The 27907-nt window shown below is 39.2% G+C and overlaps 1 protein-coding gene across 1 annotated transcript; it reads left to right on the top strand.

Moving 5' to 3' along the window:
* The first annotated feature begins 11 nt into the window (after positions 1-11).
* Positions 12-25859, top strand: mroh1 (maestro heat-like repeat family member 1). Its single transcript, XM_080039978.1, has 45 exons — positions 12-147; positions 889-994; positions 1233-1378; positions 2140-2271; positions 2354-2516; positions 3276-3374; positions 3580-3731; positions 4351-4491; positions 4749-4841; positions 6302-6380; positions 6625-6738; positions 7069-7142; positions 7339-7461; positions 7808-7915; positions 8109-8253; positions 8457-8497; positions 8871-9012; positions 9187-9239; positions 9535-9642; positions 10839-10958; positions 11055-11177; positions 11315-11461; positions 12421-12447; positions 14067-14189; positions 14292-14371; positions 14740-14881; positions 15011-15106; positions 15309-15413; positions 15686-15821; positions 15959-16071; positions 18002-18154; positions 18445-18501; positions 18743-18840; positions 19031-19193; positions 19908-20077; positions 20207-20344; positions 20530-20644; positions 20926-21072; positions 21172-21238; positions 21608-21729; positions 22004-22153; positions 22368-22502; positions 22769-22871; positions 23232-23297; positions 23396-25859. The coding sequence occupies exons 2-45, from the start codon at positions 973-975 to the stop codon at positions 23470-23472; spliced, it is 4908 nt and encodes a 1635-aa protein (XP_079896104.1). The 5' UTR covers positions 12-147; positions 889-972; the 3' UTR covers positions 23473-25859.
* The last annotated feature ends 2048 nt before the right edge of the window (positions 25860-27907 follow it).

Genomic DNA, 27907 nt, shown 5'->3' with positions numbered 1-27907 from the left:
CCTGCAGTGACAGAGAGAGAGAGACACACACACAGCTCTAACCCCAGTGTATGCTGCTGCTGACAGGGAAGCCTGTCGTTTTTAAGCGAGACAAGAAGCAACGTTGTCGCGAGAGGTTTTTGTTTGGTGAACGCTCACTGAGACTAGGTAAGTTAATGTTATCTTCGTTAAAGGCGCTGTGTCTGTTTATGTGAGGACGCTTTCGGCTCTTCCGTAGTAGCAGCTGCTAGTTTAGCATGCTAACGTGTCGCCGCTGCAGCATCACAACATACCATGTTTACGGCAAGATATTGTACTATAAAAGCAGCCATAAAAGACTGAGCCTTTTACCTAGCTAACACCGCCAACTGTGTTTATGTTTACTGCCATTTATATAGCAATACTCTGATACGTTCGTGTTTTAGTTAGCTACTTGGTTCTCGTTATAGTTTGTGGTGATGTGACAAGCTAAATAAGTGGCTTCACAGGTAGCTTTCCGTAGAAAGCTAAAGTGACATTGACAGTAAGATTTTAAAGCAAATTAATGTTCTCCAAACAGACTGTGGCAGAAGCCCGTACTGTTGTCTGAATATTTGCTTTGGTGAAGCTGCCCCAGATGCCAGTGTCTGTGTAAGCCATCATCCTCTGTCTTGTCACCTGACATGACTTTTTAGTATGAGAGAATCAATATGGAACTTTGTCTTCAGAAAGCCCCTCTGCCTTGTCATTAAGCAAATCAATATCTCAAGATAGGCATAGGCTACACAACTTTTAAGGCATTAATTGATCCTGGCTCTGGACTGGATTCACATTTTTATATTGATCATACATTATTCTGAATGAAAATAAGAACATATATTACATTAATCACTTCAGCTCCACATTTCATATTGTGTTCCTTATTTCCAGGCAGCCTCTGCCCATCTGTACCCCAGGAGGGAAGCTACATCCTCGGCCACAGGCTCCAGGAAGCTAGCCCTCAAACTGTCCACCATGGACGACACAGATGTGGAACGTGAGTCTCTTCTCTTCTTCTTTCCTTAGAATATGTTGGCCTCTATTTGGCTACAGTCATTTATGTGCTCTGTTTGAAACAGTTCTGGACACTAAGCCATGCATATTTCCCTCATATTTCTGTACAGGTGTTTTAAACCTTGTCGATACATTTGTTTTACTTCCATTTCTCTCTTCTGTGTACGTTCAATCCCTCTGCTGAGACCCTTCTGTTTTGTTTTGTTGTGTTTCCCCTCTAGAGGTGACCCTAGCTCTACTAGATGCAGCCACAGATAAAGACTCAGAGGTCCAGGAACAGGTCAGAAAGTCTATGTTGACTCTGGGAAAACAGCAGCCCGACAAAGTGCTAACGATGTGTCAGGAATACCTTCTTAAACATCCAAAGGTAAAGAAAACAAATGTATTGTGTCAAGCAGTTATCATTGTAAGCGTAAGAAAACATAACAGAGCCATAAAGTGTATTATCTGTACTCACACATTAAGAGTGGAAGTAGCAGCTGAAGTCCTCCAAGCCTTTGATTTCTGATAAGGGGGAAATATTGTCCTTTAAAACTGTTAAACATTAAGCCAGATTGCAGCAAGCACTGAAGTGGTATTTATATATAAAGAAAATGTCTGTGGTTTTATTACAGATTTGTGTTGACTCCACTAACCCCTGCTAACAATAGTCTGCTGTTAATCTGTTAGACCCTGTCTCACTTAAAAGGCATGTCAGAGCCCCTTAGCATGTGGTTTGACGGCCGGTTACAGTACGGTTTTTCCGCACATATACATATGTAAACATTGCAATAAGTAGTTGTTTGTGCATTTCTGTCAGAAAGAGTGACATTAAGCATGAGGTTTTCAAATTTTCATAGATGGCAGACAGGCAGCATGAATCGATATTGATGAATCTGTGACTGTCAGTTTGTCTATTAAATATCCGGAAATAGTAAAAATGCGTCACAATGGCCTCATTACACTGAGGAAATGTCATGGGAATCTTTTTCATGTTTTACTTTGCCTATGTGAAAGCAGATTGCAAGCATTTTACTTGTTCTATATGTATTAATCAATGCATTTATTAATTATATCTATTCCATTTTGGTCGTCATATTGTATTTCAATATGTGCTCCTTTGTTCATGTCCTCCCCTTCCCCCTGTAGTTGGCAGTGAGCCACAGAGTTGTGATTCTCCAGACGATTGAGCTGGTTGTGGGCTGCAGGATAGACGAGATCAGTTACCCCAGGATAAAGAGCATCATCTCGCTGGCCTCGGATGAGATGACGCGAACCAAGGTCCAGTATCACATGTACATTTTTTTTTTTTTTGTGTCTTGCAGAGGGCAGCTGAAGAATGGTGCTCTTTTCTGTTTTTCAGGAGGTCATCCCAGATTGGCAGCAGGCAGCGAGTAATATATTGGTTGCTGTGGGTAACAAGCACATCAATGACATCATGGAGGAGATCCTAAGCAAGTTTCAGCCAGGGCACTTACCTCACTTCTTTGTGGTCCAGACACTCGCCAACCTGTCTGATTCCAATGGTAAGAAAATACACACACACACACACACGCACACGCACACACACACAAACCAGGAAACTTCTTGTTTACTAGGCAGGTATTCACAGGTTGTTGGGAAAGACCGAAAGACCTAAACCCGTAAAACCTGTCCAAAAACAGTGTTTCAACACACCTCATCATGCAAGCATTAGGGTGGAATGAACAAATGAATATCACTGAGCAGCTTCAAGATTCAAGTTTTTATTTTCAGTTTAATGTTATCAACACCGACAGTTACACAAGAACAGCCGTTTCATTTTGGTGTTGTACCAATGGCCACTCATGTGAATAAAGTTACATTGATAATGGCTTAATGACTAAATTACTAGCAGCACCATGGTCACTGGGTGTTGCCAGTGTTTGAGTAGCTGATCTTTGTATCCACAGGACCTTTCATTTCTTGTGGTTTGCCGTTGCCGTTGAATATCATTTTTAGAGGAAGTACAAACTAAAGCCAGTTTTAGCAGCTGTAAATCATTGACCAAACTATTATATTTACTTTGATATATAATGGAATTTTAACAAGGTGTTTGCTAATATTGATTATGAATTTGTAATGTGCAAAGATCTTTTTTTCGGAGAATACACAAATCTTGGACTCCTTTGAACTTTTGTGCATTATTACTTACTAAGCATATCATCAGTTCATAAAAGAACTACAGTGTATGTGTTCTTGCCTTACAGAGGAAGTGGCATGTAATAACATGCAGTTAATGCTGTACTCTTTTCCTTGCTCTCTAGTTTATGGCATGGTCCCCTTCCTCAATGCTATTCTGGGCACCATGTTGCCCATGCTGAGCATAGCCAAACAGGACAACATGAAGTGGGTCTTCTCCTCTGGTAAGGATCTCCTAACATACTCTTTTAAATTCTAATTATTTTGAAGCATATATATAACCATCCTCCAATAACTACCTAAACGCTACTACCAGCTATTCACCTTCAAAGACATTCAACTTTTAAAATATGAAGTTTCTCCTCTTACTCTTTAGAAAACTCACATTGCTTCCTACTCTCTCTTAATATTTTGTATGTCTCCCTCCAGCTCTGTGTCATTTCAGCGACAGTATCTTGGAGTACCTCGCCAACCTGGACAAGGCTCCAGATCCAACAGTCAGAAAAGACACATTCTCCAGTGAAATATGTGCTGCTTTTGACATCCTCTTCAATAACTGGTTACAAAGCAGGGAGTCTAAGGTAATGGCACTGTATGTTGGAGGTTGAGCAAGCTATTTTGATATACAGTGTACTATTCAACAAACAAAGAGGCTATACATTTTGCTTTAAGTCACATTCAGGTAGTATTAAAATAAGTTTAGTGAGTAGGAAAGCTAAGATAAGCCATTTCATTTGCCAAATATTTGATACAAACATGAAGATGGTAGTCCAAACGGTAGACTTTGAAAAAGCAGCATGGTAACTACTAGAATATATCTGTGTAGTTAAGTAAGCAAACAGAATGTTGTTTGAATTGAGTCTATACTTGACTATGTTCACTGAGTCTAACTATTTAACCACTATGCCTTCGTGCTGCATTACAGAACGCAGGGAATCTATCTATGAAAGCTAATTATGGTTCACTGGAGCAATGTTCAGAACTTGGTACAAAAGGGCACTACATTTACAAACATCAGCTCAGTACTAACAAGTAATGTACATCAACTCTGCACAACAAATAATCTCAGAACATTTGCTTAAATTATATCACTTTTCCATGGCTATTGCGCCCCTTTTTTATTTTCTATCTAAACAGTTGAAAACGGCCAGTCTCTGTTATGTCCGTCAGCTGACTTCTCTCTCTCTTTGTGTGTTCCAGTTGAGGCTAACAGTAGCCGATGCAGTGGGCTCTATGTGCCATCTGATGGCCAGCGATAAACTGGAGGAGCAGATTCCTAAACTGATTCCTGCCATCTTGTCCATGTACAAGAAAAACAACGAACACTATATTATTAGCAAGGTTGGTACGGGCTGCAGCCTCAGCAAAGTGGACTGTTAATTATTGATATTTTATTGTGGCTCATTTGTGTGATTACAAATAGTAAACCATATCTGACTACAGCCTATCTTCAGAAAGGGAATTGTTTTTGTTTCTGTCAGTTTAAACAAGCCTCAGCAGTGCTCGTGGTTTAAAACAGGTTCCTTATCACAGTGTGTTTGACACAATTCATTTAGTTTATTCAGATGAGTTTTTTTCTTTCTTCTGCCTTCACCCAGAGTCTGTGCCAAGTGATTGATGCTTCCGTCAACATGGGCAGCAGGGTGCTGGAGACACAACTGGACAGTCTACTCTTTGCACTGCATCATCAGGTACACATTCAGCACATACTAAGAACAGTACTGCAGCTTTCACCTTGAGTGGACCAGGTGACTGAGGCATGACAGAGATATTCTTAAAAGAAGGTTGAACTTGGCAGAAAAACTTGTTTGTTGAGATTGTGCCCCTCTTTTATTCAAATATCACAACCAGCTATTGCTCACTTGAACTTGATGCACTCTTTTATAAAGCTGTTGGGTTTAGGAAAGAAGAACACATTTTAAAAAGTTAATACACTGGCAAATAACAGGAAAAAGGTTCTAACGTTAAGATATTTCCCTGATTCTTCAATTTTCTCACCATCTTGAAAACCCATAGTTAATGTAAATTCTAAAAAGAAAATGGAGTGTAGTAAATCGTTTTTTTAACAATAAATTATAGTATGTTGTCACAGTATGTTGTGGGGTTTAAACTGTTACTTTTCAGGTAGTTTTCAAGCCAGAGCTTTGAGGTTAAAAAAGAGAAGTGGGAGTGCTCAGTAACAGTCCATAACCAAACCACAAGTATAAAAGACTTACTAACACTACTACATTGTGTTATTTGTACCTGCACCTGTGTGACGGCTCACAGTCGCTGCTTCTCAACTGTCTGCATAGCACTCTCCGTCAGATGGATTCTAACACTAGGTTGATGTCATGCCAAATGTAATCCAGTCCTAGTGTCTCTGTCTTCCTGCTTACTGACAGTCATACATTGAAACTATATTTCTGTGCTTACAAAGTGGGCATGGATTGATTGCTACTTTTGCATCTTATGTTTACCTTACACTGCATTCCTTAAGATGTGTCAAGTGACTGTAGTCAGATGTTATCATAACCTTGTGACTGAGCTGACGCAAAGCCCGATGCCTTGACTTGTGCAATATTTTACCACAATGACTCTGCCAATCATAGTATGTGTGTATGACCTGGATTGCCTTGTGGGGACTGAGATAGTATTTCACAACTGGCAGCAGCAGCAGCAGCAACAGCAGCTGGTACAACAGATACAGTTCATTCAAATTGCAATCTTGTTTAGCTGTATATGAACACAAAACTGAAGTAGTACATTTGTGTAACTGAAGTTGACAGACATTTAACAGGTTCTCACAATTTAAAAAGATGCCATCTTTTTTCAGTTCTTCAGAAATTCTCAGTTCTTATTTCTAGCTCAGATAGGTACCCAAAGTAGGATACTGTGGTTGAAATTGTAACTTCTAATCTGTGACCTGGACTGTGTGTGATCAGGCACCACCTTGGATGAACAAATAATAGTCACTGCATTATTATCTTCATTAGTATTAGTTTGACTACTACAAGGATAGAAAGACATGTGTGAGTTTGTATTAACTTAATCTACGAATGTAATTATGTTCCCATGTAATGCCAGTCAGTGCTCACATCATGGCATATAACTGTTTGAAGGTCATGGCTGTTGCAGAAAACAGTGTAACCTTTCCTTTGTCTACCCCAAGGTGTCCGGCCCTGTTGATTATAACAACCCACCGACTGTCAAGAACCACAACGAGATCCTGCGCTGCTTCAGCTTACTAGGTACTAACGCTCTTCAGTTAGCTTTAAGGCCTTTCTATCTGATCTAGTTCTATGGAGTCACAAGAACGTTAATGAGATCATCCAATAGTGTGCTAGACTCGCAACAAGATAATCATATTAACTGTGAACAGACCATCTACTTCTCTTCCCCTCGCTCTTGTCTTATCACGTGTCTTGCTCTTGATTTTGTATATCTGTGACAATGTCTTTTTCTGTCTGTCTGCTTCAACTCCTCCCCCTCAAGCTAACTCCTTCCCAGACCGGCTGCTTGTGTTTGTTCTCCAGAAGATGGAGAACAGTAATGAGAGAAACAGGGTGGGCTCGCTGGCTGTGCTCCGTCACCTCATCAACTCCACCAGTAAGAAAAACACACTCCTCTGTTCACACATCAGTGATTGATATGGCACAAGGGGAGCAGTTAAGAGTAATTATGATTCATGGCGCACTCTCACTAGGCCAATGATTCTGTCCACCAATCAATGGACTGCAATCGTGCTTGGGCACACTACGGGGAAACTTTACCTAGTGTGAGTGTGCCCTTAGTGTGCCTGAATTATAATAACGTATTAATTTTTATTGGAGCAAAGTCATGTAGACTCAAATCCTCTTATTTATCCATTTATCTTTGCATATCTAGTTATTTGTGTATGTGTGTGTGAGTCTTAATGTGTTCATGCGTGTGCTGCAGCTTCCACAATGGAGAATAAAAAGCTGATGATTCTCACCAGCATCAGACAACCAATGGCTGATCACGGCAACAAGGTAACACACATGTAGACCCTCACTGTCTCTTTATTACTTTTTTGCTTCATCAAACAAAAAAGGTTCTTCTCTATTTTTTTTTTATTTTTTTTTTTTACATTTTAACATTGTTGACAGTTGTTTTTCCTGAAGAAGTCCTTTTGATCAGATAATCACAGCATTGTTCTGTCTGACTCTCTCTCTCTCTCTGTCTCAGGTCAAGAAGCGTGTAGTCCAGGTGATCAGTGCCATGGCTCATCACGGATATCTGGAGTTAGAGGGAGGGGAGTTACTGGTCCGATTCATAGTTCAAAACTGTGCCTTACCAGACACATATCAGGTACAACTTCTGTTGTGTTTAATATGTATGAGTGGGAGAGTATGCAAGTTGTCTCTCATAGCAGTTTATTCATTTATTTCTTAATGAATAAACTTGTGTATGGGGCGTATATGGTTACGGCACCTTGGGTAATCATTTCAATAACTTTACTAAGACAATAGACAATGTGGAAGTTACACACCGACTAACGCGTTATCTGCGCTGAAGCTTTTTATGAGAAGGTGAAGACAGGGTTTGGGAACATCAAGGGACTAGCTGTTCCAAATTGTTGTATTTCAGGCGATGATCTGAGGCGTGGAATATAAAACATTTACTCATATATATGATTGTGTGTTTGTGTCTCCAGCGAAGTCAGAAGCCCACAGATCCAGAGGAGGTGACTAACGAGGCACTGAGGTCCATGTGTGACAACACCCTTCATCTCCTGACCACCACTGTTGGACAGCTAGCTGAAGTACGTCACCTATCCACTTGTTTACCTTTCTCTCTCATCTGTCAGTGACTGAGAATCAAAGTCAGCTGTTGCAGATGTTTGTTCCACTGCAGTTGCACGTTTAGGAAGCTTGAGCTTTGTGACAAATTATTTGGGGTTAAATTTATGTTAAGCATTGTTGTAAAACTTCACACGTGTATTTTGTCGTTCACAGGTTCTCTGGCCAAAGCTGCTGTATTATCTGACCCCTCCACAGTTCAGCAATGCCACCACTCCTCTGTGTAAGAGTCTGATAGAGCTGGGCAGCAAAATGAAAAATAACCAGGAGGCCAGTTTCAACATAGACTTTAAACAGGAAGGTAGGAGGAATATTTACTGGTCAGGTGCATCAATGTGCAATGTGCATCTGCTGTCTGTGTTCCATGATAGTTTTAAATCAGTCCTAAGGTGGATGTATGAATTTTGGAAAAGGAAAGCATCTGAAAATATTTCCTAAGCATTGAAATTTGCTATTCAAAAGTTACCATTCCAAGTTCAATGTGTCTTTATCTTTCTCCATCAGTCAACCTTCCCTCTCCTCAAACACTAATGATCAGAATGCTGGTAAGTAAATCAAACTCTAAAACATTTTCTTCAAATTAAATAAAGAGCCATAGCCAAACACTGACCTGCACTCACTTCTCCTAGTGTATAGAACAAAGCCTCACTAAACACACAGTCTAGTGACTGGTTGGAGCAATATATTGTTATTAAACATATTAAACATATTGAATGAATTGCAGCCCCTGTTCTGCACAAGTCATTTATGATGCCAAATGATCCTTATGATTTGTCAAGTCTGATTTTCTCTTTTTAAGTTTCAGTCACAATATGGGACTGCTATTACATTAATAATTGAAACTGTTTATTGAACCTGGATCTGGACTTAAATAAGTCAAAGTATTTCCTACATGTGTTTGCTCTCGGTGTGTCACAGGTGAATGCAGCGTTCCCATTCGAGAGCAGAGACCATGGAGCTCCGTCCCTCTCTCTCCTTCAAATCCTCAGTACAAACATTCACCCCAATACAGAGATACTCTGGGAGAAGGAGATACCCCCTCTGCTTTCAATAATCGACGGTATGGAAATAAGTTGATATTAGATTTTTTAGATATTTCTTTACACAAAGTAAGAGTTTTGGAAGACACCTTACCTTCCTATAGTAACACCAGAAATGATATGGGGTCCTTTTTTCCTTTCATTCCTGATTTACAGTGGTTCTATCTAGACTGACTGTGTTGTGTTGTTTCCAGAGTCCACAGCAGAGAGCCTGGATAAAAAGCACTGGGATGAAAAGTTGCTGAAGGTGTGTCTGTCTACTCTTTATGAGAGTATTATTTTATTCACATTCAAATGTATCAGGGTTTTGCATTTGAATAAAAAAAAATATTTTGGAAAGAAACGTATTGCAAATATTAAGGATAATTCCCATTTTATTTTGCTCTTAACCATTATAAGCTATTATATAATCTATTGATAAGGAGTATTTTCATGCAGAGAGAATACGCTGTCTGCTTTGTTTGTCTGTATTGATACAGAAATATTCAAAGCTGCCTTTTTTTTCCCAAACGATTTTCTAAATGTGATCAAATCGTCTTCAGTTCTTGTCTAAAACCCTGGCTACTATTGATGACGACAAGTGGGTGTGTCAGTTGGCAGCCGAGGCAACGAGATACCTCTCCACATATAACAACGCTGTAGAGGAGAAGGTAAGTGCTTTCACAAACACAAATCAAAAAGCAAGCTGATTTCAAGCTCTTGCTTTGATTTAGTTTACCAACGTTTGTCAAGTGACATTATTGAATGGATAAAAGGTGGGTGGAATTGTTAATAACGCCCTGAAATGTTCTTACCACCCAATGACGTGAACCCAGACTGTAAGGTGTTGTGTTTTGGGAAAACAGTACCTATAAAGTACATATATCAGTTATTCTTGAGAAGTGGGACAAAACAGGGTGCAATGTTGAAAAAATACAAACCCTATGTTTCGGCAAATTAAATTACATCTATGTATCCAACATATAATAAGCTACTGAGCTAAGCTTTGACACAACCTCCCAGCTTTTTATTTTTTTTACCGTCATTGGCCTATCACCACCGTCAGATGTCAACTCCGTCAGATTTCCTGTCTGACGGTGTTGACATATTTAACGTTTCTTAAACATAACAAATGGAATTTATCTAGTAGCCATTTGGTTTTTCTGTTGATGTTAGGTGCTAGTATGAACTACTTCAGGAAAATAAAATTATCAAAAAATTTCAAATAACTTCTTCAGAAATTGTAAGTTGGTGTTGACATATCATGGTTGTGACACAGGACTTTCAAGATTCGGAATGTAAAATATTCTAAAACTACAACACTTATCAGAGCCTGTCTGACTCTAATGTACTCTGCAGAGGTAGAAGAGGTCCTTCAAAGTGACAGCTGCCTCTTATTTCATTTTACATAATGAAATGTCTGACGGTGTTGACTTACAGTAAAGTGGTCCCATCTCTTAGAATCCTTATAAAACATGAATGTGTTGTAGAAAAACTGTTTTTATTGATATGAGAGATTATTTAGTGTTGCTTTTGATGAAAAAAGCTATTTTTAATCATTAAAGTACATTTTAATAGGTTTTATTGCATACTGTATGAAAGATTGAAACCTTCTCTGAGGACACACTGTTTTGGACATTGTGAGAAGATAACAAGTGTCATATATTTGACATAATAATGCTAAAATTAAATTTACAGGGATAATTGTGCTCCAGACATTCTATTCTTAATCCCTAATAACATCTACAATTTTAAATATGTTTTGTTTTAAACATAACAGCAGTTCCATACGGAAGACGGCCTTTTGTCCCGGTTCTCAAGAATCACTGATATAACAGTAATATAATTTGTATTTTTCACTTTCCAGAGTTTCCTGTATCGATTTATAGGAGTGACTCTCAAACAGTGTTTCAATAACGAGGTGGTTAAAAAGCAGCTGCAGGAAATCCTCCTCACAGCGCGACACAATGACGCCGTAGAAAGAGAGGTACCTGAAACCCTGATGTCTAAACTGGTATTGTTGCTTTCACTTTCGGACAGGTTGAAGGTCTTACTTACGGTTTCTATCATCTGTGTCTATCAGGGAGTTGCAATGGGCATTGGTCTGTGTGCAAACAGCCACCTAGAGGGAACTCTGGCCAAGCTGGATGAGTTCGGCAAGTCAGACGCCTTCAAGAAGTCACCAAGCATCTTCAACCTTCTCAAAGTAAAAATCAGTTTTATAATATAACACAAATTACATTTTTATTATGGATATCACTTGGTTTCCTTGGATCCCGATGTTTTACTGTTAATGTCAAAAGAGCCACTGTCCTTCATCCCTCTTTCTTTTGCTCTCCATAGGAACGTAATGACGTTGAGGTAGAGAAGGTGAAAAGCACATTGATCCTGTGTTATGGTCAAGTAGCTTTGAACGCACCTCCAGAAAAGATACTCAACCGTATTGACCAAGACATCCTCCGCTGCATCAGTAAACATTTCAATACCAAGGTAAAAACCCTTTCTCATTGAAAAAGGAATTTTATAAAAAATAAGTACATAGAAAAATTATACCGATTTTAGAAAACACAAGACTTCTTAAATTATAAATGTTAAAGGAATACTTCACCCATACGGAACCAGCGTTCTATCATTATAAAATCACTATTATAATTTAATGAATGAGGTTTTTCTTTCCTCAGTCTTCCCTCAGTCTTCCCTTGGCCCAGCTGTCCTGTTAATCCTGATCCTTACTGTGATCATGTCACAGTAAGGAAAATGTAGGGTTAGACAGTGAGACCATAAAACACTCTTTCTGCCTTTTCTCAGGCTAGGATGATCCGATTTCAATTTTTTTTGCACATTTATACTACATAGCTCAATACACCTTCATATTGCAAACGGTGAAGTAGGCCTTTAAATATGAATTAGAGTATTGATTGTCATTCAAAACTATTGCAGTTAAAATGACACTAGTTCACTTCTACTTAGACTACATCCAACCAAATCCACTGTATTGTACCATGTAGCTTACATATTTTAAGAGTTAAGAAATGTGGTGCATCACTCACTTTTTTTATCAGCATTGTACTATTTAACTTAAAGACTATTCTACACCTTAAAGACGAAAATATCACTTCTTGAAGAAGCCGATTCTTCATTGGCTGATGTGTTGACGATATGTGTCCTTGTGATGGCTCAGAGTTTCAGAGCGATGAGACTAGCCATGTGATTGGCTGTGAGTGTATTTATAAATCACCACACCCTCTGATCTATGTTCATCTTCACCCAGACCCTTTGCACTTTGCATTGTTGCATTGACATAATCCAAAAAGCAGGTGCCCCCAAGACCTACACTTGTGTATTTGTCGTTGCACGATTTAAAATGGGACTCATTAAACATAATCTTGCCGGTAAGAGAGCTGTATTTGTATGTGCACTGATGACTTTATTACCTCTATTTCATACAGGTTCTGGGGATTAAAGTAGAGACAAAGGTATCGTCACAGGAATACCGGGGCTCTCTCAACTTTCTCTTCTTTGAAATTTTCTCTCTGTTTTGCACACGTGTGGTGATATTTTCACTAAAATCTTTACTGAAAAACTTCCAATCAAGAATATGCAGCTTGATAAAATTCAGCCACTACTTTAGCTTTTTGCTGTGCCTCAGCTAATATTTCACGACGGTAGAGTACCAGATTTGAATGCCCTTCCATCATTACAATTAATCCTTTTTGGTGGTGGACCACATGTTGATTTTGAAATCCCAGACATGAAACATTAATACTCGGGTCATAACTAAACCTCATTATCTGCCTGTGGTGCAGAAAGTGATCAGTTGGAACAACAAGAACCCCAAACTAATGTTGACTGTTCTCATTGTTATAAGTGAAAATGCTCTACCTCAGTGAAATGTAGCTTTACGTGATATGTCACCGACTACCTTCTGAGTATGACACACTGGCCCCATGTAGTCTTGAACGGTGTCTGTTCAAAAGTTTGTAATGGAGAACAGGGGCAGCTACAGTCAGCTAGATGGACTTGAGTTGTGACCAGTTCACTAAAATAGTGTTTAATCCAAAACATTTTAATCTTAACTAGAAACCTTTTTAGAAACACTTTTTAAAAGGGGTTGAGTGTTTGATACTCTGAGCTAGATTACGGGTGTACTATCACTTTAACGCACTAATGTAAAACCAGTGACTTACTAGACTTACTTAAGAGATAGTGTTGTATATTCTTGGCTGGGATTGAACAAAAGCCTCAGTGTTTTTACTCTGGCCACTACTCAACTCAAATATAAATGGAAAAATAGTTTCAGAATAACCTACATTATCTGCAACTTTATCACCTGATGCTTAGAGTTGATGAAGAACCGACATGCTCTCTTCATTACTTATGTTTCTTTAATGGGGTTTGAATTAAAAACCATGTTCATGGTTGCCATATTTGGCTCTTATAAAGCCGTTGACCTTTTGTTTTTGTGTGATTTGAAAATTGTTTGGCAAAAATATACTACTACAGTACACTACTACACGCTGCCTTTACATGCTTTCTACACACAGTAGGTTCACATCTTGTTCTTTCTTTCTTTGCTTAATGGTGGATTGTTCTTCAAATGGTGGTTGGTGTAAAGGGCTTTTGTAATTTCTTGCTAAATATTAACAGCTTTTCGTGTCTCTAGGCCTTTCGGCCTGCTGGTGATTTGCTGTTGAACCAATCTCCTCTAACCACAACTTTGAATTGTAACTTCTCTCCATCCATAGGCATGGAAGATCAATCAATGATATTACTATTGGATTAATTTGCTTGCTGGATTGATTGATTTGAGTTTGTAAATTGATAGAATAGTGTTGGATACTTTTCTTATGCTCATTCACTGTTAGCCTTGCATCTGCTGAAGGGGGCTGCAGTTCGCCTTGTTGTTTTTGCATTCCTGACAATTTGGAAGATTCAATTATCCAATTTTCTTCAAATTGAGCCCCCTTTTCCTCTTGACCTGAATCTTTGTATCTGTGGATTTCCTTTAATTTACTCTTTTGTACAGTATGTCCGTGAATTTTGCATCTCTCTGCATTTTGTCGACATACATATGTTTGTGTATATCCCATTTCAGGACCTGACTATGAAACTCAGTTTGATCCAGAGTGTCGGGCTCATAGCCAAAGCCATCAGTGTGTGTGTGAAGAAACAAGGCTACGTCTTCTCTCGCAAACAGGAGCTCATTACTGTTATGCTGGTTAGTAGTCAGTCAATTCAAGTTTTTAAAATGAGTCAGAAATGTTAGATTGCTGATGCAACAATAATGGTTTTCTGATTTGCCTTCTTGCTGTCATGTCAGGATTTTATCAAGGCAGAGCCAGCTGATTCAATGAGGACTCCAGTACGCCATCTTGTGATGACCACCTGTGCCAACCTAATGTATCCTTTAGCTGAAAAAAAAAATAAGATCAGACCATCACTGCACCCCCTTACAGATTCATAAATTCATTGCAACCGGCAGAGAATTCTCTCAATAGTTGAAATTAAAAAAAGAGCCTATAGGGTCTACTAATGTTAATATCCATCACAGGGATTTTTTTTTTGATACATCAGACATAAATTGAAATCACAGAACTGCTATTAAAAGGTTCTCAACAGAATATGGAAATAAGCCAACCGGTCAAACTATTAACTATGACTTTGTTTAACACAAAGGTTCACACTTATCTATGGTTTCCTTGCTTTCTTGCACTGGAGGTTCTGTCATTTCCCAGTTTTTATTAAATCTTTGACGGTTAGTGCTTCAGGCCTCTGGACCCTGTGCTGAGCGAGAATGAGAGCTTTGACCTGCTAAAGGTGTGTGTGAACAGTGTGTTCTCTTTGCCACCTGAGACACACACTCCAGAGAAAACTAAAGACGAGGAGATGCTGGACCCTAAACAGAAAAAGGTGAAGAAAAGTACTCATGGTATATAGCATATAACATATGGGCGCTACTTCAGAAAATCTGCTCTATAAGTCTTGTGCCAGTACTTATTGTAACATTCACACCTAACCTGTCCTGGTCAATGTGCACAGGCATTGTACAAAGACACTTTGGCTGCACTGCAGGAACTGCTGAAAAGTTTTCTGGCCAGGGATCCCACACCTGATGGCCTGCAGAGTGTTCTCAAGGTGAAGATGTTGTTTTACACTAATCAGGTCTTTTTATCTTTAGCTCAACTAAGTATTAAGTACCAATCATATTTGCATTGTTCCTTTATTCTGTTTTTTTTTTTGCATTCGAACCATTTTTAAAAAACTGAGTAGTTACACTGTGCATAAAACACTGGAGCAATGTGTGGTCTGGCCTGATGTGTATTTTTGTCCTGTGCAGCACATTGAATCATGGTTGAGCTCCGGACAGGACTATGAAAGAGAGAGAGCTGTCACAACCACTGCTCACCTACTGGCTTACTACCTGGATAACCTGACTGTCAAGGTACACGCTGAGACACCAGATGCTCACCTGTTTGTTTTGTTGATTTGATTTCTAACAACACAACTATTCTAAATGAACCACAGGTGATAGTGTTTATAATGGTCCCGATAACCATGGGTGTGTGTGTCCAACTTAATCAGTGATCTAAAGTATTATGTGTCTTCATGATAACTTCACTGTTGAACTGTTGAATGTCTTCGTCTGTTGTTGGAACTGACATTCTGTGTGCCTTTTTTCTTTCCTTTCTTTTGTTTTGGTACGTCTTTGTCTAGAACATGGTGTCTTTCCACAACCTTGGAGCTCTTCTTGGTCGACTGTCCCCACGATGTTCTGACCCTCAGCTTGCTGTACGCACTGCTGCTGTCGACTGTATATACTCCCTGCTTTATATACAGCTACGCTATGAAGGTACAGACAGTCGGTACTGTGCACTGACCATTTACTTTTGTAATTTTTTTTTTTTATTTAATTTGCAATCACTTAATAATTATAAAAAAATAAGCATTGACTTTTTTTCTCATTTTCTCTCAACTATTTGCGTTTAGGTTTCTCCTTAGACTATAAGGATGAGGGTGTGGACAGTCTCTTGCCCCTAAAAGAACGACTAGAAAACCCTGACCATTCAGTTCTATATAAGACCTGCTCTGACCTCACCAAGGTATATTTACACCTCTACGCACTATGCAAGGCTTCTGTAAAACTGAACTTAAATATTACAGTATCTCACAAAAGTGAGTACACCCCTCACATTTCTTCACATTTTTCTTTATATCTTTCCATGGGACAACACTGAAGAAATGACACTTTGATACAATGTAAAGTAGTCAGTGTACAGCTTGTATAACAGTGTAAATTTACTGTCCCCTCAAAATAACTCGACACACAGCCATAAATGTCTAAACTGCTGGCAACAAAAGTGAGTACACCCCTTAGAAAAAATTTACAAATTGGGCCCAAAGTGTAAATATTTTGTGTGGCCACCATTATTTTCCAGCACTGCCTTAACCCTCTTGGGCATGGAGTTCACTAGAGCTTCACAGGTTGCAACTGGAACCCTCTTCCACCCATTTATGACAGCATCACAGAGCTGGTGGATATTAAAGACCTTGCGCTCCTCCACCTTCCGTTTGACGATGCCCCAAAGATGCTCAATAGGGTTTAGGTCTGGAGACATGCTTGGCCAGGCCATAACCTTTACCCTCAGCTTTTTTAGCAAGCCACTGGTCGTCTTGGAGGTGTGTTTGGGGTCGTTATCATGTTGCAATACCACCCTGCGGCCCAGTTTACGAAGGTTGAGTGCACATGGTCAGCGTCGTACACAGAGGTTGGCTTTGGAAAATAGACGTATGAGTGCTGCCAGCATTGCTGAAGGGCTTGAAGGGGTGGGGGGTCAACCTGTCAGTGCTCAGACCATACGCCGCACTCTGCATCATAGTGGTCTGCATGGCTGTCATACCAGAAGGAAGCCTATTCTAAAGATGATGCTCAAGAAACCCCACAAAAAGTTTGCTGAAGACAAACAGACAAACAAAAATGTATTTTGGTCTCATCAGACCACAGGACATGGTTGCAGTAATCTATGTCCTGTGGTCTGATGAGACCAAAATACATTTATTTGGTTCAGATGGTGTTAAGAGTGTGGAGCGGCAACCAGGTGAGGAGTACAAAGACAAGTGTGTCTTGCCTAGAGTCAAGCATGGTGGTTGGAATGTCATGGTCTGGGGCTGCATGAGTGCTGCCAGCACTGGGGATCTACATTTCATTGAATTCTAACATGTACTGTGACATACTGAAGCAGAGCATGATCCCCTCCCTTCATAAACTGGGCCGCAGGGCAGTACTGCAACATGATAACGACCCCAAACACCCCTCTGAACGACCACTGGCTTGCTAAAGAAGTTGAGGGTAAAGGTTATGGACTGGCCAAGCATGTCTCCAGTCTTAAACCCTATTGAGCATCTTTGGGGCATCCTAAAACGGGAGATGGAGGAGCGCAAGGACTCTAATATCCACCAGCTCCTTGATGTCGTCATGAATGGGTAGAAGAGGGTTCCAGTTGCAACCTGTGAAGCTCTAGTGAACTACATGCCCAAGAGGGTTAAGGCAGTGCTAGATAATAATGATGGCAAAACAAAATATTGACACTTTGGGCCCAATTTGGACATTTTTTCTTAGGGGTGTACTCACTTTTGTTGCCAGCAGTTTAGACATTAATGGCTGTGTGTCGAGTTATTTTGAGGGGACAGTAAATTTACACTGTTATACAAGCTGTACACTGACTACTTGACATTGTATCAAAGTGTCATTTATTCAGTGTTGTCGCATGGAAAGATATAATGAAATATTTGAAGAAATGTTAGGGGTGTACTCACTTTTGTGAGATACTGTACATATATTGAATTATTTCATTTCCTTGCCAAGATAGATTTTAGTTTTTACACTTAATTATGAACCGTTCTTTTAATATCCTGTTGCTTTGTTTTCATTCTGTTTAAATCTGTCCGCCATAATATTGTCATACAATCAATGTAAAATGTTTTAACTTTCCAATTTTAACTGCCATTTTCCTTTGTGTGTGTGTGTGTCAGGTGATAAGTAAGCGTCTCCCTCAGCAGCAGCTGACGACATTCTTGTTCATGCTGTTTGAAGGGCTCATTGACAGTCAGGCAAACTGCTGCAGAGCTTCATCTGTCATCATAAATACTCTGCTGAAGAACAGAGGAGGTGGACTACAAGAGCTGGTAGCAAACACACACACACACACACACACACACACACACACACACACACACACATTTACACTCAGAGAGAGAGAGAGAGATAAACTTGTTTTTAATGATAAGGATAGCAATAATTAAGCACATTTTCAGAAATTGGTTGAAAAAGGAATACTTAATTAATCATATACTTACACTATCAGGCAGCCCTTTATTGTATCTGCTGAGATATTTATTTATATGTACACACACACACTGACACAATCACACCATCTGTACTGGATTACTAAAGACAGTGTTTCTTTGTTTGTTAGGTTCCAGAGATGCTGGAGGTTCTGCATGGGCGTCTGCAGAGCATCACAGAAGAGCAGGTAAGAACTGATCATCTTTATTGTATTTCATGTTCATTAGCTCTTTTTTCTTTATTATGGGTTATTATGTGTTCAATAACTAAGACATACAGGTTTCATTCACCCTATGTGGCTTATTTTGCAATAATGATCATCTCACTGCATATCTTATTGAATGATTTGTTTCAAGTACCTAACAATTATTTACTACACAGCTTCTGAAGTTGAAACTCACTGAAATAACTCTGCCATTGTTGTTTAGGTGAGAGTGGCGGCAGGACAGACGGTACTGATCCTGGCTTCTCAGCATCTACAGATTGTCATCAACACACTAGTTAACCAACCGCTTCCCTTTGACAGGTAGAGATCCATAACTTATGAATATATAAACTACTCTATCGTATCATGAAATACTTATTCAGGAAATTAATGTATTCCTTAGTTTGTCAGTAGATTTTCTTTGTCTCAATAGGACAAATAATTGGTCGCATCTCTTAGAGTTAGTTTGTTCAGTTGAAAATGCTTCAACACTTTCTCTGTCTCTGTCCAGCTGGACCAGTGAGATGTGGATGGCCTTGGGGGCAGACCCCATCATAGCCAGTCAGATCCTTGAGATGGTGATGGAGAAGCTCTCCATCATGGCGCCATATGTAGAGAGGGAGTCAATGATGAGAGGACCGTCAACAAAGATGGCCACCAATCAGCCACTGGCCGTAAGTCACTTGAAGCACTGTATTTATTCAATTCTACATTATGATATTTATACATTTAGTCAAAAATTACATCATTTCCCACAAAGAAAAATAAGAAAACAATGCCATTTAAAAAGTCAAGCAGCACATATCATAGCAGTAGAAGCTTTAAAAAAATATATATATATATATATATATATATATATATATACTGTATATATATACTCTATATTTTTGCAGTGTTTTACACCAAGGTGAAACTTTTTTTAATCTAGTATTCCATTTAGATGTGACATATAAAAAGCAGCAGTGGAAGCATGAGTCCAAACATGATGTGTTCAGGGACAGTATTGGCAGTGGGTTATCCACATTGTTGGCAGTGCTAAGGGCACAATACGTAAAAGAAAATAGATTTGATGCTCAAACATTTGATTAGATTCTTGGTTGTGAAACGGGAGCAGTTATGTGTCCAGTGTAAATGGCTGCTTTGACTAAAATAGAAGATGGATGACTGTTAAACAAGGTTGAACTTCCTTCTCTGTAAAAAAAAAATACATATATGAAAAAAAGGTGTTGATCTCACACAATAGAAACTATCTCTACTGCCATGCACAGCAGTCTTCAGCTGGTTTGTGTGATGGGAAGCAGCAGCTCCATACCAGTCAGAAACTGCAGAAGGGGACAATTCCCATGAGTTAACATTTACATGTGTGTACGTGTGCTCTTTGTTTCCAGATGACTTGTGGTCTCAAAGAACTCTTATTAAATGGCCAGAGCCAGGAGCCGGCTGTCAGTCTGTTTCCTCAGCTCTTTTCCTGTCTTGTTGTCAGACTGGGAGCAAGTGTCGGGGTTCTGGCACCGAAGGACAAAAACGCTAAACATGCTGCCTCTGTGCATGTAGCAGGGTGGGCATCTTTATCTCTTTATAGCTAGTAAAATCAATATGAGATCCCTACATAGATCAGCTCTGTAAACTTTTAATGTCAGGTGATTCTGGGTGGGCTGACAACTTGGTGAAATCGTTTGTGTTTCAGGGTAGCAACTGATGCCCTGCGAATCTTGATAGCACGGGCCCAGTTAGATGAAGTGATGAAAAGACTGGATGAAGATAAAGCCTGGGATGCAATGAAGGAAGCAAACACACACATTAATGGAGTTACTTTACTGGCAAGGTACATAAACACACACTAAGTTTATATGGATCAGTTTGAGATCTAAGTAATAACCAAATAAATGCTGTATTTTCTCTTTTCATATCTCCTTCATAACTATCAAATCTTTGTTCTAATGGTAAAATTAACTCAGGACATAAGTCATTTGTAAATGTGGGTGTAAACTATGTTTGTCTCAACTTTAGGGCAATGGCGAAGCATGCTGGTCCCAGACTGCCCGCCATTGTGGAGTGTCTTTGTCCCTCCTTGAACAACATCTATGAATGCCAGAGAATCACGATCACTGCTTTCTTCTCTGAGGTGATAAACCATCAAATATCAAATCATGTTTATTAGTTTGGTTCACTGTTAGGAGCGGGTCCAGTGTTTTATCAAGCTCAGTGACATACACTATAAATGGCCCTCCCTTGTGATTTTTTGAATCATTAGCATTTGAACCCCCCTGTCACATAATTTATGAAAACAGCCAAAATGACCCAACATAAGAAGGAATATTGTTTAGCATTTGTTGACTATCAGATGGAGAACATACATTAAATGGTGTGTGTCTTGTTTCTCTCTCTTTCATTTCCTGTGTACAGCTCTTAAACCATCACGTGGTGACTGAGTTGATGCTGATAGATGTGTTAATGAACAACATGATGGAGAGGATATCAGATCCCTGTTGCTCTGTCCGCATGTTGTCTGTGCGGGGGCTGGGCAATATAGCCGAGGGATCACCTGAGAAGGTACAATGCTGTGCTACCACATGCCAACATTTCAGGGGGATACTTTTGATGTACCTTTCAACTCTTCCTCTTTCATACTCTTACGTGGTCTCCCATCAGGTAAATAAGTATGCCAAGGAGCTGCTTGCAGCCATGAGCTCAGGCATGGAGGAGAAGGACGATCCAGGTAAGTTGACTGCAAAGTCATTTCCTGCAGGAAAATTAAAGTGATAATAATCTGTAGACCAGCTCTCCATATTTTTTGCAGTAACTTATTAAAGTTGACCTGTTATGCAAAATGCTCTTTTTTAATTTTTCAAAATTAATATGTGTCCCCAGTGTGAATACAGACTCCCAATGAATGAGAAACATTTTATCTCTCTTTTTCTCCATCTCCACTTTTCTGAAAAGTTGTGTTCAAAAACCCCAGTCCGATTTCTTTCCTAATATGATGTCATTACGGGGAGAAGCCACATGCATCATGATTATAATACAATATGCTCAGCTTGGCTTGATTGTCATTGGTAGAAATGCCCTTTTCAATTTCTTTCCTCAGATAAGCTGATTACGCTTGAAGCGATGTCAGGTCTCTCCAAAGTCCTCCTCTATCTGGACAAAAAGAATGTCCACCTTCTAGTGGTCTATATATTCATGAAGATCAAACCATTCTTGGAAAGTGTAAGTTCACTTTAGATCTTTCAAGTTGTTGTATGATTCGGTACGATGACTTAAGTATCCAAATGTATTGTATGTATATGTATGTATTACTTGTGCTGGAGTTATGTAACTATGACTTCAGCGTTAACTCTTAATACATCATTGAATAATTAGTGTATTTTATTATTCAGTGGAGTTCAGTTGCTCTGCATGCTCTGTGAGAAGGTGAATCTGTTTCACACTCATTCAGACACATATAACGCTAACGGTAACTTCTGGCTCTTTGCCCATCCAGGAGAATGATGAGATCCGCTGTGCTTCCATCCATCTCATGGGGAACCTGTCCAAGTTTGGCTCAGGAGAGCCAGTGTTCAAAGACCAGATCCACAATGTTCTGGTCAGCCTGCTGTTACACCTGGTTGACCCAAACCCACAGGTGGTAAAGGTACAGTAGGCAATACGCATGCACACCAACACACACACACACCTACACACACACACACACACACACACACACACACACACACACACACACACACACACACACACACACACACACACACACACACACACACTTTGAAAACCGCTTATTTCTGATTGTGGTTAAACTGCTGTATTGTTTTATACAAAATACGGCTTTTGTTTCTGCATCTTTTTAGGCGTGTAAGTTTGCAATGCGAGTGTGTGCTCCTGTGGTGGGATCAGAGCAGATCACAACCATGTTTCAGAACCACCTCCACGAAGACAAGAGCCTGCACTATGGAGAGTTCATAAATGACCTCACCAAGTACCTGGTGAGTCTCATGCTGTCAAACATAAGCATGGCTGTATAGGGGTAATACATTATTAATGCACATTCTTATAAAGTATGAAATGTATTCAGATGGTTCTTTGTAAAGTTCTTCTGATTGGGATCCAAACTAGTTGTGCATTTTCTGGCTTTAAAACAAAGTGTATTTCAGGATAAACCTTACTGAAAGTCATAATTGATGATCTTGTTGAATTTCAGAAGAGATTGCTACTCTTGTTTAATGCTCAGTGCATATGTTTTGCTCCATAGATTCAGGACTTTCCAAGCATGCTGAACTTTTATCACATCTCAGTCATCCAGTTCTTCAAGAGCCACTGGCCTGAGGTCAGAGCCGGAGCTGCCATGTTTATAGGTATGACTAGAATACTAACTGCTCCATCTCATGAGCATCAATATAATTAGAGGTTTAGTTTTTTCCACATAACCTTTGACAATAGTAATCATTGCATGCACGATAACAACAAATTAAAAACAACCGCTTCACTACCTGTGCAATTAGAAACGGTGTGTTCTTTATGATGTAACCTGATCATAGTGTGTGTGTGTGTGTGTGTGTGTGTGTGTGTGTGTGTGTGTGTGTGTGTGTGTGTGTGTGTGTGTGTGTGTGTGTGTGTGTGTGTGTGTGTGTGTGTGTGTGTGTGTGTGTGTGTGTGTGTGTGTGTGTGTGTGTGTGTGTGTGTGTGTGTGTGTGTGTGTGTGTGTGTTCTATCAGGATTTCTGCTGGGGAATCTTCCAGAGGAGCATTTCTCCCACCTCAACATGGGGACTATCACTAAAGGTGATGCACTGCACAACCTTCTTACTTCAAAAATAAATAAAAAAGACTCATTGTTTTGTCTTTTAGTATTCATGCTTAGTGTTAATGTGTGTCCTTAGGTTTGGTAATGCTGCTCCAAGATCCAGATCCTGTGGTGAGAGTGAAGGCTGCTGAGGCCATGGGACATTTCCACTGACACACACACACACACGCACACGAAGGCAAAGACCTATACGAGTCTCAGTGTTTCACTACATGAAAACATAAAAACAGGAAAGAATGAACTAAATTTATGATTTTGCTGTTTACAGAAACATTTAGAGCCCACCATTAAAAAGTGCATTATGACGGACATTATTACAGTATTTACATTACACAATTTAAACCAAAACAGGGACCAAAATGTGGAGCAAAAGGCCAAACAAACAGATTAACCAATGTTAGGAGAAACAATTGACACACCTTCATTCACACAAATGCACGTATACAATATGTATCCTGTAGCAGATTTGTTAATATTCCTTTGACACTTAATTATGGTACTTTGAAGAAAGTCTTAATTTTTTACTTTAATTTATATGGACCAAAGACTGTGTTGTTCTAAGCAGATGGACTGTAGCGCTTAGCGTTCTGTCAGTGTGACGATACCAGAGATATACTGTGTTCTTTCATTGAAATATAGCATGCATCCAGACGGTTCTGATGCAGAGCTTGAATAAACATTTGAGTAAAATGTTTTTTAGAATAAATATAGTTTGTTCAAATGTATAAATAATTCAAATAATGCACCTTTATGTACACAACAAGGATATAACATGAGTCTGGCATGTAGCTAAAGCGTGTGCGTGTGTGTGCTGTGTGTGGGTGTGTGTGTGTGTGTGTGTGTGTGTAGTCATACCAGCATTTCATCAAAGTGTTGTGGAACCTCCCCATGATTAACATGGTATCCTTTTTTTTTCTTAAATCAAGAACACATCAGGTCAGTTAATTGTGCGGTACAATGATGAGTAATTGATGAATGACTACAAAAAATGTTAAATACACATCAACTACAGCATGACTTCAAATAGCGGACTTTGTCAGATCAGTCAGCAATAACTTCTTTAACTTTTTCCCTTTAATAACCAGTCTGTTACTTACAGTCTAACCTTTGGAGCTGTACGATAGGGAACATGTGAACTGGCATCTTCAGAACAGAGTGAGACAGTAAAGCCATATACTGTAGGTTTTCAAACCCCATGGACACATTGGTGCCGAGCTCAGCTCCATTTCTAAGCCTAACAACGCTGTATTTAATCACTGCCACCTCTTCCAACTAAACGGCCACAATGGACACTTCCTGCTATAACAGTCATTGTTTCTTGGTCTACTTCAGGCAGCTGCTTTGACCACTGCCTGTTTCATCTGCACATAAATGAATGATTCCATTTTACTGTATGGGCACACTGTATAATCACTCCAGCAACATGACGGTTCAAAATCATTGCATAGTTTCTTCACACAGTAAGAATTCTAAACCAATCAAATGATTTCTTACAGTGTTGTTAGGCAGAGCAGCCCAGTGCAGCCATGCTGAAAACAGTTAGTGCCAAAACTTCATCGATAAACATATAATAATACTATAGAGGTAATGTTAGTTGTTTCTTTCCCTTCACTTTGATGTTGTTTCCATACCGGGTTGAGTTTGTACAATTTGCGGGTAAAGTTAGGGGTTCCTTCCCAGGCCCCTGACTATCATGTATATATGTGTGAGTGTTTTATTTTGTAATGATGTCCGGGTGACATTAACTTTGTATGTCTCCAAATTACTTCTCAAATGCCAAAAGGATGGATGAAAAAAAAAAAAGTTATCAATTGTGTCTCCTCATTTGTTGACAAAAAACCTGAGTAGAGCGTTGCATTCTTTGTCAAGAGGAATAATTATAATTATATGTATATATGTCTACCTTTTAATAACTCTATTGCACTTTTAGGCTCTGTCATAAAGTCCCTGATTCAAGAACTGAAATGCAAAATAGGAACTGAAGTTGTTCAGTATATTTTCCCCAATGGTCGTAATATCCTTTAACTTCCTTCACAAAACATTTGTCACATGTTGTACTTTTTAATTTTTTGGACCTTGACTGAAAAGTTTCATCATTTGTTTTGACTTATTTTCAAGTGTAACAGGAATGCAAATGTTTATCCTGATGTGAAATTTTTTTGTGGGCACTCCTGGCACTTTCTGGCACTATAGCTTGGTTTAGGGTGAATGGTTAATTGTATAATTAGAATGGTTCTCTGTTTTAAAAGCTGTTATAAACTTTATACCACTTATATGATTTTTCTTGTCATCTACTTGTTTGTGTTTTTAACATGTTGAATGCTGTTGACGTATGACACATGGAGCTCAATGTGTTAATGTGCGCATGCTCATTTTTATGTTTAACCGGACCAGAAGAGAGAGAGAGAGCAGAGAATGGCAATCACCTTGTTCAAAATGACGAAATAAAACTGATTCATTCAAATGTAACTGATGATTGAGTGTACTTTTCTCTGTGTCCACATGGGCGCAGCAAAGAGATAAGTATTATGATCATGCAATAAAGCTGCTTGAAAATAAAAATGTCTGAATCGTTTTTGTCAGGAGATTCGGCTTCTTGCTGCTGTCAGAGGCCCACCCAAGAAGCATGTGTCGCCACATTTCATGTCACTGTGTCCCTGTGTGGTACCCCATGTGCAGTTTGTCTTCGTACAATGACAGAATATATTAGACACATAACTTTGTTAAAACACCAAGGTGTGATAATGAGTTAGACAGCGCTCCCAGTCTAATTGCAGCATATTTCCCTTACTGCTCTTCAGCATATTCTCCCTCTGCTCCTAAAGTGTGTCGCTAGACGCAATTATTTCAATCTTGTTTTGATGTTTTATTATGGAATCGGTTGTATGACATGTTCATGGAATATATTTAATTGTCCAAAAGTAGAACAGTGAGTATAGAACAAACTGACATAGTGGGAATGTGCAACTGTTCTTTAGTTTGTGTGCTATGACGGCATCAAAGTAATGATTTAGAGCTTCACTTGCAGACATTAAAGACTGTTGTGTGTTTCGGTGTGTCTGTATTTACTTCTACAGTAATAGAGTTTTGAGCGAGCAGTGATTCTCCTGTCTGTGAAGCCATCTGGTAATACAGCAGTGGCTGAGGGGAATAACTTGTAAAAAGCACGTGATTGCTTGAGTCGCCATCATAGCAGGTGAGTTTGAGAGGTGGAGAGAAGCCTGCAGAATGTGTGTGAATGAATGCAGTTGAGCTTGCTTCATACGTCATTGCAGTAGGCTATTTTATTAATTCCCAGCCGCCACAGTGATAGATACATCATGACCTCTCTTTGATTCCCTTTGAACACACATAACCCAACAGAAAAATACTTTCAAAAGTCATATAGCAATACGTTTATATTGCTTTATACCCATTTTACAAAATGTACATCAGATACATGATCAGATCAACTATTTATTTTCCAAACTAAAAGCTTGATTTTAATACATTGCCCCTGAATGGATGTGTTATGGTTTATGATCAGTTGTGTTGCAGAGAATTCACTTGATGTCTTTGCTCCTCAGTAGCAGTCAAATTTCATTCAGTCGGAGTCCATTCATAAGGCCAGTTTTCCCTCATTTTCTACAGTCAAAGCATGTTATCATTACCCGCTGTTACTAACGTGGACTAACACAGGAAGCTGACACTAGTGTGATCTACTGTACTGTCTACAATATACACTAACAATAATGTCATGTTATCTAGAAGGCCATGGTGAATTGCACCAAATGCTTATGTGGAGGGACAGTCATCCAGTGATTCTCTGCTTTTTCTCCGGCTACATGAAATGTTTGGGATCAGCCTACCAACTGTGCACTTGAAACCTCAAGCATCCTTATCCCAAACAAATGCATTTGCATTTCATGCTGACATCAGAGCAAAAATATTTTTTTTATTGAATCTCAATGTAGCATTTGTTACATAGACTTAACCTTTGAGAGTGCATACATACATATATAATCATCTTCCAAAAAAGAACCAGAACACTCTTCTATTCATATCTATAGTACTTGTAGTCCTGATTTGAACGTATTTGCCTCCATTATGCAACAATAGGGAGACTCCCAAGCATACCATATACAGTGGTCAACACCTTGTGCTTTCTAAAATATAATCTTGTGCCTTTCGCACATTTCTTAGTCCAGGGTTCCACCTTCAGCAGGCAGGGCCGAGAATGTTTGTGCTGTTTGATTCCCTTTCATTCCAATTCGGAGATGCCTTTGCTCCATAATGGTATTATAATGTTTACCTCTACCCGATTTTGAATGTTGATTCGTTCTATTGTCTTGAGTTGCAGATGGTAAGATATGGAAATACCTTTTCACTGTGCACTTATGTAAACTTGAAGTGATACAAAGTTATGGGCTGCAGTTACCAATTAAAGTAAGAGACTTTAATTTTCCATTTGGTCCAGTTTGTCAAATACACCTAAGTGGCTCCCCAAGGTCTAATGTAAGAAACATTCTCAATTGTCACTTAAATGATACAATTCAAATTTATATTCAAAGGAGCAGGTTTTCCAAGTGTCTCTCTTGTTCAAAGTTCA

Source organism: Ammodytes marinus, assembly GCF_949987685.1.
Source record: "Ammodytes marinus genome assembly, chromosome: 13".
Taxonomy (NCBI): domain Eukaryota; kingdom Metazoa; phylum Chordata; class Actinopteri; order Uranoscopiformes; family Ammodytidae; genus Ammodytes; species Ammodytes marinus.
The sequence above is the reverse complement of the archived record's forward strand: the minus strand, read 5'-3'. Positions and strand labels throughout refer to the sequence as shown.